At 65.0% G+C, this 12,659-nt stretch overlaps 2 protein-coding genes across 2 annotated transcripts; both read right to left on the bottom strand.

Annotated features, from left to right (window-relative positions):
• Positions 1 to 103: 103 nt before the first annotated feature.
• On the bottom strand, positions 104 to 9,958 carry UBA1 (ubiquitin like modifier activating enzyme 1; the record flags this gene model as incomplete). Its single annotated transcript, XM_039390907.1, has 20 exons — positions 9,882 to 9,958; positions 8,276 to 8,386; positions 7,844 to 7,902; positions 7,238 to 7,406; positions 6,445 to 6,579; positions 6,117 to 6,223; positions 5,898 to 5,988; positions 5,659 to 5,791; positions 5,403 to 5,500; positions 4,795 to 4,941; positions 4,183 to 4,338; positions 3,935 to 4,045; positions 3,523 to 3,603; positions 2,943 to 3,098; positions 2,435 to 2,600; positions 2,008 to 2,204; positions 1,712 to 1,776; positions 974 to 1,169; positions 778 to 852; positions 104 to 314 (listed from the first exon to the last, which is right to left on the bottom strand). Coding segments are annotated over exons 2-20 (2,464 nt in total), but the record flags the coding sequence as incomplete, so codon positions are not given.
• A 973-nt stretch (positions 9,959 to 10,931) lies between these two features.
• NDUFB11 (NADH:ubiquinone oxidoreductase subunit B11) lies at positions 10,932 to 12,513 on the bottom strand. The gene is made up of 3 exons (XM_027742562.1): positions 12,361 to 12,513; positions 11,793 to 11,923; positions 10,932 to 11,143 (listed from the first exon to the last, which is right to left on the bottom strand). The coding sequence occupies exons 1-3, from the start codon at positions 12,511 to 12,513 to the stop codon at positions 11,020 to 11,022; spliced, it is 408 nt and encodes a 135-aa protein (XP_027598363.1). The 3' UTR covers positions 10,932 to 11,019.
• Between the last annotated feature and the right edge of the window lie 146 nt (positions 12,514 to 12,659).

Below are 12,659 nucleotides of genomic sequence, written 5' to 3' on the forward strand. Positions count from 1 at the left end.
CTGCATTGGCAGCCCCCCATGTCCCACCTCATCCAGGGCAGCACTGGCAGCCCCCCATGTCCCCCCTCACCCAGGGCAGCACTGGCAGCCCCCCTGAGCCCCTCCATGCCCCCCAGCCCCTCACCCAGGGTGGCGTTGGCGCTCTGCAGCTCCTGGTCGGACACGTGGATGCGGACGCCGGCCCTGGGCTCGAAGGGGGGGACGTGCACGTGGCGCAGCAGCTCGGCCACGGCCGCCCGGTCCCGCGAGCCCGCGATGCCGTAGCTCTGCGCAAACAGGTTCGCCGCCGCCATCACGTAGTCCAGGTGCAGGGGCTGGAGGGGCACCAGGGTCAGGGGGCACCCACAGGGCGTGGGCGGCACCCAGGGCTGACGGGTGACACCCAAAGGTGACGCGGGGACACCCAAGAGGGATGGGATGACACTAAAGGGGGACAGGTGACACCCAAAGGTGGCATGTTCAAGAGCGAGAGGCATTAGCTGAGTGCCACGGGGTAGCACCCAAAGGTGAGCAACAGCCACCAGGAGCGACATCCATCACCCAATGGTGACATCCTCCACCCAAGAGTGACCAAGACCTCCCAGCAGCAATGGCCACCCCCAAGGGACGTGGGGTGATGTTGGAAATGGACAGAGAGCACCCAAACACAGTGGAACCCAATGATGGCCAAAGACACCCAGGGGTGATCGATGGCCCCCGATGGGGACTGATGGCACCTGAAGGATATGCCCCCCCACTAGGTGACAGCTCCCCCTCCCCACACGGGGCCCAACTCACGTTGTTGGGGTCAAAGTCAAGGGGGTGGGGGCAGCGCTTGGGCCCCGACCAGAACAGGGTCCCCGAGTTCGTTCTCTGCAGGGGAGGAAGTGAACGAGGCAATCAGGGGTTAACAAACCAACTGACGTTAATGATACTCCCCATGGGTGCCCTCCCCTCTCCCAGGGCCCCTCCCTGTGCCCCCCAAGCCCCCCACCTGTTCCGGGGGGAAGTTGTGCAGCAGCTGGAGGATGTTGTTTTTGTACTGGCGGTGCCAGTGCCGACAGGCCCAGGCCACGCAGTCGGGCCAGGCCCGGGGCCGGTCGCTCACGAGGCTGCGCTGGACGGCCTCGAGCACCTCCAGCGGCTGCGTCCCCGCCAAGCGCAGCGTCCGCTCCAGGAACTTGGGGTCCCTGGGAAAAGGAGGGACAAGGGGGTTACAGAGGGACACAGGGGGCTATGGGGAGTTCAGGGGTCCCAGCCAAGTGCACCGTCTGCTGCAGGAACTTGGGGTCCCTGGGGAAACGGGGATCGTGCGGGGCACAAGGGGGTTACAGGGGTCCCACCCGGGTGCAGTGCCTGCTCTGGGAACTTGGGGTCCCCAGGGGAATTGGGGTACAGGAGGGTTATGGGAGGTACAGGGGGTTACAGGGGTGCCGCCAAAGCACAGTGTTCATTCCAGGAACTTGCAGTCCCTGGGGGAAAAGGGGGTACAGGGGGGTTACAGGAGTTTATGGTGGGTACAGGGAATCACAAGTGAGCTATGGAGGGGTTATGGGGGGTACAGGGGTCCTGCCCAGGTTTAGTGTCCACTCCCCGGGAGAAATGGGGGTAATGGGGTGCCATGGGGTGTGGGGGATGGGCATGGGGCTATATGGGTGCTGCATGTGAGATGCAGGACATATGGAGGGGATTCGTGGGGGCTTTGGGGGTGCCCCCTCTCCCCCACACTCACATCAGGTACTGGTTGACGTTCTCAGCCGGTTGCTTGAAGAGCCCCTCGAACTCGTCACGTGCCCACTGCAGGGGAGGGGGCTGTCACTGGGGGGACCCTGGTGCCTGGGACCCCCCAAAACAGGGACCCCGGCACTCCCCAAAATAGGACCCCAGTACCTGGGACCCCTCAAACAGGATCCAGGTATCTGGGAATCCCCCACGGGGGACCCAGATATCTAGGACCCTCCTAAAACAGGACCCTGGCACCTGTGGACCCTTCATGGGGCACGAGGTGCCAAGCACACCTGGACACACCTGGAGCGTGTGCTCGATGGCGTTGGGGAAGTTCTTGAGGGTGCAGATGGGAATGGCCTTCTCAGGGGGGTCCTGGCTGGAGCTGTACGACTCACTCAGGAACGGGATCACCACCTGCACGTTGCCCTTTGTGCCCAACGTGCCCGACTCCAGCAGCGGCTTCCGGTAGTACACACAGCGCCGGTCCATGTACAGCCCTGCCGGGACCTGGGGTCAGCTGGAGACACATCTGGGGGCTATGGGGCACCCCACAGCCACGGGGCATCCCTTGGATACAGGACATCCCAAGTGCTGCCAGGCCTCAGGGGTAGCCCCAGAAAAGGCCGTTCCTTATACACCTGCAAGGGTCTCTCCAGCCCCCTGAGGACCCCCAGAGCCCCCTGCAGCCCCCAAAGGATGTTCCCCGAGCCCCCCAGGCCCCGCTCACGGGCGTCCACGTTGTCCAGGGCGTTGGCGACGCCGTCCAGCCCCTCGAAGAACTCGTCGTCGAAGACGCGCTCGGTGTCGGGCCCCACGCGGTCGGTGCGGCTGCTCACGCGCAGCGCCGGGTTCATCTCCCGCGCCGCCGCCGCCGCCCGCTCCGACTTCAGCTTCTGTGGGGGGACACAGAGCCGGTGAGGGCACACCCCTCCAGGACACACCCTCCCGAGCCACACCTCCCCGTGCCTCTGCCAGTGCCATGACACATCCAGGAAACTCCACCCAACCGCTGACTAACACTGAGCTGACATTGAGTAACTCAGCGGTAGCACCTTGGTGGTGGTTACCCAGGTCCCACCACTGCCTCTACCTACTCGTCCTCCATCCCTCCTTCCTTAGGCCCCTCCAATCACCGCCGACCTTCAGGTAATGCCTGTTGGCCAAGTCAAGGCTAACCAACTCTATGTAGGTTCCCAACCCTTGAGGCCCCACCCACTCCCTGTCCGGCCCCTCACCGTGACGTCCCAGGGCCGAAACAGGAACTGGCGGTTGAGGTTGGACTTCTCGATGGTGTCCATGTCGGTGACGGTGACGCTGCCGTCGGGGCCGCAGCCCAGCCCCACCATTGCAAAGTTCTTGAGCAGCTCACAACCAATGGCCCCCGCCCCCACCTGCCAGGGACATGGGGGGACATGTGGGGACAGAACCCGAGGTGGGCCAGGGGGTTGGGGACACGTGGGTAGAAAGAGAATGGGGCTGAGGGAACACTTGGGGATGCTCATGGGATATACAGAGACACTTGGAAGACACTTAAAGGGAAATGGGAACATTTTGGGAACACTGAGCACCAGAGTAAAACCTGTGAAAACACCAGGGAACGCTTTAGGAATTCTCAAAGACAGTCAAGACACCGCCAAGGACACATGGGGACACCTGGGAACACGACCCAAAATGACCCAGGAGGGCTGGGGAAACGCGGGTGGGAGCGGCGGCACTTGGCAGAGTCACGAGAGGACATTTTGTGATATCTGAAGGACGTGAGACAAAACAAAAAATAGATTGCCGTGGACTCTGGGGACAGTTGGGGACACTGACCACAAAGTACTTCTGGGCGCCCAGCTTGGCCTGCAGCTCCGCCCCGAACACGGCGATCTGCCCGTCGTAGCGGCTGTTGCGCTGTGGATGATGTGACACCGGGGTCACCCGGCTGGGCCACCTCCAGGGGACACCCCTGGGGCCACAGAGCCACCACAGGGCCCAGGGGTGACACATGCCCATGGATGTCCCCAAGGGGGTACAGCGAGGGGGTCCTCAAGGCACGGCCACCCCCGGGGGCTCAGGGGCCACCCAAACCCCATCGAGGTACCCGCTCATGGGTGTCCCCAACAAGGTGACGAATGGGTCTTCTCCAGCAAACGTTCAATAACCAACATCCCACCGAGGAGACACCCCCACGGGTTCCCCCCCGGGGGTGCCCCAGCCCGCCCAGGTGCCCCCAGCCCCTCACCGGCCGGCACTGCTCCTCGGTGAGCAGCAAGTCGCGGTCCTCCTCGGGCAAACACTCCAGCGCGTCGAAGTAAAGCCACTGAGTGATGGGCGTGAACTTCCCCGACACGGCCTGTGCGGGGACAGCGCAGGGACCCCGGGGACGCGTCAGGGACGAGGCAGGAACTCCGGAGAGACACGTCAGGGACGGGACAAGGACCCCGGGGGGACACGGGGGTCTGGGGGTTCCCGGGGGCCCAAGTGCGGTACCTTCATGACCTCCTGAGCCGCCAGGCCCCCGATGAAGGCGTTGACAGGAGCCAGGTCCCCGGTGGCCTGGAAGGCCAATTCCCGCACCAGCTCCTCGTCCAGCTCCGCCCCCGCAGCCACTTCCCGGGCCAGGGCCACCACCTCGGCCGCGTCACCCTGGGACACGCACACACCCCCATGGCATTGGGGGGCACACACATGGCGTTGGGGGAGGCACACAGAGCTGGGGACGCCCCCGAGGGGCCACGACCAGCAGTGGTGGTGGGGGTGAAGGGGCTGGTGGTCTCTATGGCCTCAATGGTCCCCACAGTGTCCCCAAAAACCTCCACAGTGTCCCTGACACCCCCAATGGCCCCAGTGTCCCCAAACGGTGGCAGGACCATGGTGGGGGTCCCTGTTGGTGCAGGACCTGATGACTCCATGTTCCCTGGGTCCCTTCAAGCCGCCAATACCTCTGACGACCTCAAATGCGGGCAAGATCATAGTACTCTCTGTGTCCCCGACACCCTCAGTGTTCCCAGCAGCTGGAGATGGGCCACAGGAGTGGCCACGCTGGGGTAGGGCCTGGTAGCCTCCACATCCCCCCACCCCACTGTCCCCCCATGTCCCCACCTGGTGGCGGGGCCGGGGGGGGTGGCCGTGCTGGCGCATGAAGTGGTGCAGCCCCTGCCACCCCAGGTGCAACATCGAGGGTCTCTCGGCCTTCCCGAAATCCATCACCATCATCTCCGGCTCGGCCAGAGCATCCCGGAACCGCTTCTGGGACAGCGACAGGGACAAGGACAGGTGAGGGTCACTGCCCCCAGTGTAACCCAGGGACCCCCCAGTGCCTCCCACAGCCACTTTTGGGACAGCAATAGCTGAGCATGCCAGTGCCCCCAGTACAACCCAGTGACCCCCCAGCGCCTCCTCACAGGCGCTCCTGGGCAGCGAGACAAGTACAGGTGAGCACCAGTGACCCCCACTATAAACCCACGTCTAGCTAATTCCCTCATAAACTCTTCTTGTCACTCCCCCACTATGTCCCACTGCCCTCCCCACAACCTTCCACCTGTCTCAATGCTCCCCAATCTCCCCCAGTGCCCCACAATACAACCCTGCCCCCTTCCAGTGCTCCCAGATTCCCCCAAACTCCTGTTAATCCTCCCCATCTCTCCCACTGCCCCTCCCTGCCTTCCAGAGCCCTCCCAGTGCCCCCCAGAGCTCCCAGTGCCACTCACGAAGTGGATGTGCTTGGGCATCTTGACCTGGGTGACGATGCCCCCCTGCACGTAGTCCCCGAACCCGCTGGTGTCCCCGATGCTGAAGGTGTACGGCCCTGGGGGAGGGGTGTCACCAGGGCACCCCCGCTCCAGGGCACCCCAAAAAGGCACCTTGACATCCAGGAGACCCCCAAAAAGGGCACCGGGTGTGTCAGACACCCCCTAGAACAGCCCCAGATAACCAGGGTTGTCATCACAAAGCCCCAGGGCTCACCGAGGACGCGGATCTCGACGGGGCCGCAGCGGTTCAGCTCCTCCATCCCCTCCACCTCGGTGAAGGTGACAAAGTCGCCCGTCTCGAAGCCGTGACGTGCCTCGTCCAGACACGTCACCTCCCCGGGGCACCCCTGGGGGGACACAGTGGGTGCTGAGGGGACCCTGACACTCAGGAACCCCCCAGGGTACCCTTGGGAAGGGGGAGGACACACAAGGGGTGCTGAGGCGACCCCCTACCTTGGTCACCATGGAGACCATGGCGCTGAGGGGCTGCTCCCCGTTGGGGTCTGTCACCACCATGTCATCCCCAAAGTCACAGAACAGCTGCCTGCAAGGGGGGCGTCAGTGGGAGACCCCAAAAAGGAACCTCAGTGTTCAGGAATCCCCTGAAGAGCCCTCCCAGCCCCCCTTCACCCAAAGAGGCCCCGGTCCCCAAGAACCCCCCGGCCCCCTCACCCGAAGAGCCCGCGCGTGTCGGCCACCACCAGTTTGATGCCGTGGCTGTGGCAGAAGTCTCCAACCCAGAGCTGCTCCTCCAGGGGGGAGTTGGTCAGGACCACCACCTGTGGGGGAACAAGGGTCACCTGTGTCACCTGGGGCACCTACCTGGGGTGGGGGGGATCATCTCCTGGACACGGTTATCAGGGGGCTTTGGGGGTACAGGCACCCCCAGGTGGGTACAGGTGGCCCAGGGGGGGTACACCTGGCCCCTGAGAGGGGGGGGCACACCTGTCTGAGGGGGCTACACCTGCCCCCTGCGGGGGGGCACACCTGGCTGGGGTACCTGGAAGGGCGCCAGCAGCTCCTGGGACAGCGGCTCCCGCGTGCTGGTCACGGCCACGTAGGAGTTGAGCTCCGCCAGGCGCGGCAGCGTCGCCTCCGCCCGGCTCTGCCCCACGTCCTCCTCCCGCAGGTAGAACTGGGGGGGCAAAGGGGAATCAGGGGGGGCCCAGCACCCTCAAACACCTCCACCTTTTCCTCCTTCAGGCAGAACTCAAGAAGAAAAAGGGGGATCAGGGGAGCCCCAGCAACCCACAACCCCCCCAACCTCCCCAAGCACCCAGGGACCCCCCCTCCCCAAATCCAGGGGGAGTTTAACAACCCAAATGGAACAATTGTGGGGGATTTATTCTCCTTGGGGGGTGTTCAGGTACCCAGAGAGCAGCTAAAGCCCACGGAAAATACCCAAAGACCCCAAGCAATACCTAAAACCCAAGGGAAGTACTTATATCCCTGGAAACACTTAAGGCCTAAAGGAACCCGACCCCACCCCAAAACAAGCATGGAAACTACTTACTCTCTCTCCCAAATGAATTACCCCAGATGTAACTCAGCTAGGAGGGGGGTTGGGCCAGGGGATGAGGTGGAGGAGTTACCTGCCCAGGGGGTGTTACCTGCCCTGGGGGGTGTTACCTGCCCAGGGGGTGTTACCTGCCCAGGGGGTGTTACCTGTCCAAAGAGTATTACCTGTACTTGGGGGGCTTACCTGTACTGGGGGGTGTTACCTGCCCAGGTACTGTTACCTGTACTGGGAGGTGTTACCTGTCCAGGCGCTGTTACCTGCCCAGGGGACTCACCTGGGAGGCGAGGTCTGTCCAGGCCGCAGGGTGGGGGTCATGCAGGGTGACAGACTTGACGCCCCCCAGCACCAGGTTCTTGGCCACCTCCACGCCGAGCCCCCGCAGCCCCGACACCAGCACGTTGGAGGTCTGCATGCGCTTCATGGCCTCGTGGCCCAGCACGTACCTGGGACAGGGGACCCCAATCCTCACGGGCACCCCTGAATCCCCACAGTGCCCCCCAAATCCTCATGGGGCCCCCTCAATCCTCACGGGGCCCCCCAGTCTTCACAGGACCCCCTGATCCTCACAGGGCCCCTCGACGCCACAGGAACAGCTGAAGGCACCTGGGATGGTCTCGAGTGTCCAGGGCCCCCCCAAACCTGTAGGGACCCCCCAGCCCATGCAATTCTCCCTCAATCCACGGGGACTAAGCCCCAAGTCTGTAAGGAACCCCAAACCTACAGGAACCACCTCCCAAGTCCACAAGGACCCCGTTCAAGCCTACGGGAAGCCCCCCCAATCCATGGGGATGCCAAAACCCCTTGGGAAGGACCCAGGCAGGTGGGAGCCCCTGAACCCCTCCAGGGATCCCTAAGCCCCCTCAAGCCCCCCATCACTCACAGCTGGCGGGAGTAGAGCCCCTCATCGATCTCGGCCTCGGCCCCGTTCTTCGCCATTCCCTGGGGACAGGAGGGACAGAGGCATCACCGGGGGGACACCCAGGGGACACCGGGGCTGTGTCGCCCCTGGATCAGGAGCAGGACCCCCCAGGGGTGACACCAGGGGCGAGAGGTTGTGTCACCCCTGTTTGGTGACATTGCCCCTGATAAGGGACACACGTCACCCCCAGGACACATAAGGGCACTCAGGTGAAATAAAGTGACCACAGGCCACGTCCAGGAGACACCATGTAACCTGGAGCAGCTCCGAGCACCTCACAGGCGACAATGAGAGCAGAAAAAGTGCCAGTCTCCCCACGGGGTGACAGACAGGGCCCCCCAGAAGGTGCCAGGGCCTCTGTGGGGTTGCACGGCCCCGTCAGGCGACACTCACGTTGGTGGGGATGACGCTGGGGGACACGGCGGGGGCGGGGGCGCGGCTGGAGCCCGTCGGTGGCTCAGACCCAGAGATGCGGCGCTTCTTCGACAGCGGGGAGCTGGACATCTGGGGACGGGGACAAACAGGGTCAGCTGGGGTCACAGGGACACTGGGGAGCTGGACATCTGGGGACGGGGACAAACAGGGTCAGCTGGGGTCACAGGGACACTGGGGAGCTGGACATCTGGGGACGGGGACAAACAGGGTCAGCTGGGGTCACAGGGACACTGGGGAGCTGGACATCTGGGGACGGGGACAAAAAGGGTCAGCTGGGGTCACAGGGACACTGGGGAGCTGGACATCTGGGGATGGGGACAAACAGGGATCACAGGGACAACTGGAGACAGGGTTACAGGGACACTGTGGAGGTGGACATCAGGGGACAGGAGACAAACAGGGTCAGCTGGGCAGAGGGACATCAGGGAGCTGGACATCTGGGGACAAGGGACAACCAGGGGTCAGCTGGGGTCACAGGGAAAGCAAGGGGACAGGAGTCACATGAGGACAGGAGGGATAGCAGGGAGCTGGACATCTGGGGACAGGAGGCAGCCAGGGACAGGGGAACACTTGGAGGGACACTCTGGGGGCCAGAAGTGACTTTTGTGGGGACGTTGGGTGACACTGTCAGGGGCGGGTGACACATGGGGGGGCAATGAGTGGGACAGGGGGCACACAGGATGACAGCAGGGACAAGGAGTGATGCTGGGAGAAGATGTGGGGTGGCACCAGGTGACACTGGAAGTGGCATCAGGGATGGGGAGGGCGATGCAGAGTAACATCAGTTGACACCACAGGGTGGACAGGGTGACACCAAGTGACACTAGAGATGGACAGGGTGATGCTGGGTGACACCAGGTGATGCTGGGTCATGGGAGGTGGCACCAGGTGACACCACGGGATCAAAGGTGACGTTAAGTGACACTAAGGATGGACAGGGTGACAAGGAGTCATGGGCGGGGACACCAGGTGGGACGGCAGGTGACACCAAGTGACACCAGGGATGGATACGGTGACACTGCGTGACAACAAGGGATGCACGGGTGCAAGGGGGACTCTGGGTGACACTGAGGGATGGAGAAAGACACTGGGGAACAGGGACAGTGGCACTGAGGGACAAGGGGGGACACCAGATCACACCGCCAGCACCCCCCGGACGCAGGCACCGGGGGCTCCAAGAAACGAGGGTCCCGGGGCCCCATCACTGGGGGAGGTTCCATTGCAGGGGTTCCCCATTACTCGGGGCGTTCCCCATTAACCGGGGGGTCCCAGTTCCGGGGGTTTCATTGCGGGAGTTCCGCATCGCCGGGGGCCTTTCTCAGCCCCGGGGGTCCCCGAGAGACGGGTCCCAGTCCTGGGTCGGGATCCCCGTCCCAGGGATCCCGGGGGGGGGGGCGATTTCACTTCACAGACCCCCCCGTCCTCCCCTCAGCGCCTCCTCTCAGGCCCGGCCCGGGGTCCCCCCGCCCGGTGCCGGGCCCGCGCGCCCCGAGAAGGCCCCCCCGCGCCTCTCCCGTCCTCGGGTACCCCCGGAAGCCCCCCCTGTGCCCCGCGGGGGCCGCACCAATGTCGCTGTCCAGGCCCCGCCGCCGGGTCCCGCCCGCTCCGCTCGGCTCCTCCGCGACAAGATGGCGGCCGCGGCCGCTGCCACCCAACGCCCCCTCCCTGCGCGCGCCCGGCCACGCCCCCCGCACCGCCCCACTGGCTGCCGCCGACTGGTGCCGCGTCCCCATTGGCCGTCGCCTCCCGCCACCGCCCGCCCCCCTCGCCCCCCGCCCTCGCCCGGCGCGCGGATTGGGCGGGCGCGCCCTCGCTGGCCACGCCCCTTCCCGCCGTAGGGCCCGGATGCGGAGGCCCCGCCCTTCTCGCATACGGATTTAGGGGGCGTGGCCTCGTGACACAGCGCGGCGTGCGCAGCCACGACGGCGGCCCAGGAGGGACACGGGGGGCAGCGCGGCCGGGACGGGGGGCTATGGGAGGCACAGGGGGGTGGGGGGACCCATGGGGGATCTACAGGGGCGACTTAGGAACCTAAAGGGGGTTTGTGGTGTGTAATGGAAGCTTACCAGGGCCTATAGGGGCCTACGGAGCATATATGGCGAACCATAGATTAAAAAACCTACAAAAGTTTTTAAAGAGAATAGAGCAAATTACAGGGGACTATGGCGGGGTCAGGGGGCCTCCCTGATGCAGGAACATCTAGAGCGGTCCAGGGGTCTGAGAGGGTCTGCAGAGCAACATGGGGCTGTGGAGGAGCTGTAGGGGGGGGTCACAGAGCGTCCTATGGGGGACCTGAGGGGTTCCAGGGCCCGGGGGGGGGGGGGGGGGGGTGTGTGGGGAACCTCGGAGATGCGTAGGGCCTCATTGGGGAGTTACGGGGAGCTCGGGAGGGGGCTGTAGGGTGAACGGCTCTAGGGGCCCGTGGGGGGCTACAGGGGCCCGTGGGAGGGGCCACATGGGAGAGGTCGGGGGCCCGGGAGGAGCCATATCAGGAACACGTGATGTCGCACGCTGATGACGTACCGGCACCGTGAGAGCGGCCCGGTGACACAGTCCCATCTTGGCGACCCCCCCCTCCCCCTTTTCCGTCCCCCAAAAATAAAAGACCGACACATGACGAAACCCAGCGCTTTATTCACAGACCGACAGTGGGAACCCCCCGGCCCCCCAGGGGGGACCGCGGAGACTCGGGGTGGTCCAGGTCACTCCGGAGGGGGCAGGGAGAGCCGCGCGGGGTCGTAGTAGTTGGAGGTGAGCAGGGGCAGCCCCAGCCGCTCCCGCTCCCGCACCTGGATCTCGGCCTCGCGCCGGGCCCACTCCATCAGCCTGGGGGGAGGGGACAGCCATGGGGGGCAGCCCCTGCCAGGGACCCCCCACCCCCCGGGGATCCACGTGTCTGGGGATCCCAAATCCACCCCCCCCCCGTGTCCAACTCCCTCCCACAGAGCCCAGGTGTCCCTATAGATCCTTATAGCCCCCCATACCCTCCCACAGGGCTCTGTAGCCCCCCCAAACCCTCCCGCCCACAGATCCTCCCCAGCCTCCCATGACACCCCGTAGGTCCCCAGGGTATCATATAGCTTCCCATACGGCCCAGGGTCCCCCATGGGCTCGTATAGACCCCCCAAGGGCTGCCAGGGGCCCAACAGACCTGAAAACTCCAAGGGATTCACAAAGGACTGCCGTGGGCTCCAGAGAGGCTCTCAGGGATCCCCAAATCCCCCTATAGGCTTCTATTGAATGCCTCTGCGCCCTGCAGACCCCAATAGACAGCCCAAGACCCCCCAAGAGCCCCCTACACCCACAGACCCCAACAGACCCTCCAGGAGCCCCATACACCCCACCATGGGCTCCTGTAGACCCCAATAGTGGATCTGGAAGCCCCCCCTACTCCCTATAAGTCTCCTCCCCCCGCCTGCGGCCACCCCCCTCCCCCCTTCAGCCCAGGAGGGTTTCCCAGGGCCCCCTGACGGACCCGTAGTCGGGCAGGTAGTGCAGGAACACGGAGCCGAGAACGATGGCGACAGAAACCCCGGTAAAGAACACCGCGTGCATGTTCAGCACGTCAACGTCGGGCTCGGCTGAGAACCCGTGATAGTCGGGGTTCTGCGGATGGGGGGGATAGATGAGGGACCTGTCCTTGAGCCCCTCCCAGGAACCCCCCCTAGGTGTGTGTGTGTCCCCCCAGTTCCCTGCCACGGACCCCCAGGTGTGTCCCCCCTCCCCACCCAGCCCTGGTCCCGCCGCTCCGAAGCCCCACCCCCAACACCAGGCCCCGCCCCGAACACAAGTTCCGCCCACAACCTTTGTCCATCAATGAGCCCCTCAAAGCCCCGCCCCCAGCGCCTGGTTCCGCCCCATACAAAGCACCGCCCTCTGAACCCCGCCCACTAACGAAACCACGCCCCCTCCCCACCCAACCGCTGGCATGGAAACCCCGCCTGTTCCCAAGCCCCACCCCCTGGACTCCCCCTTCTGAGGCCACGCCCCCATTCCCCAAAGCCCCATCATTCGCGGTTTGCCCTTGGCTTGCCCCCGCCCACCTTCTTCTGCGCCGCCAGCATTGGCTCCTCCTCGTGCGGGTCAGCGCCGAGCGGCCGCGGCAGCGCCAGGGCCCCGCTCGGCCCCGCGGCGCGGCCCCGGGCCCCGCCGGGCAGCGCTCGCAGCGCCCGCAGCGCCCGCGCCAGCGCCGCCATCTTCGCCCGCGCTCTGCCCCGCCCCTTCCGCCCGCGTCACCTAATCGGGACGGCGCCCCCTCGCAGCGCCCCGCCCCCCGCGCCGAGGAGCCAATCACAGCCCGCCACTGTCGCACCGCCCTGCCCTTTCTGGGCGGATCCCGCCC

This window comes from Pipra filicauda, unplaced genomic scaffold, assembly GCF_003945595.2.
Source record: "Pipra filicauda isolate LSUMZ 115617 unplaced genomic scaffold, ASM394559v2 scaffold884_size83113_pilon, whole genome shotgun sequence".
Lineage (NCBI taxonomy): Eukaryota > Metazoa > Chordata > Aves > Passeriformes > Pipridae > Pipra > Pipra filicauda.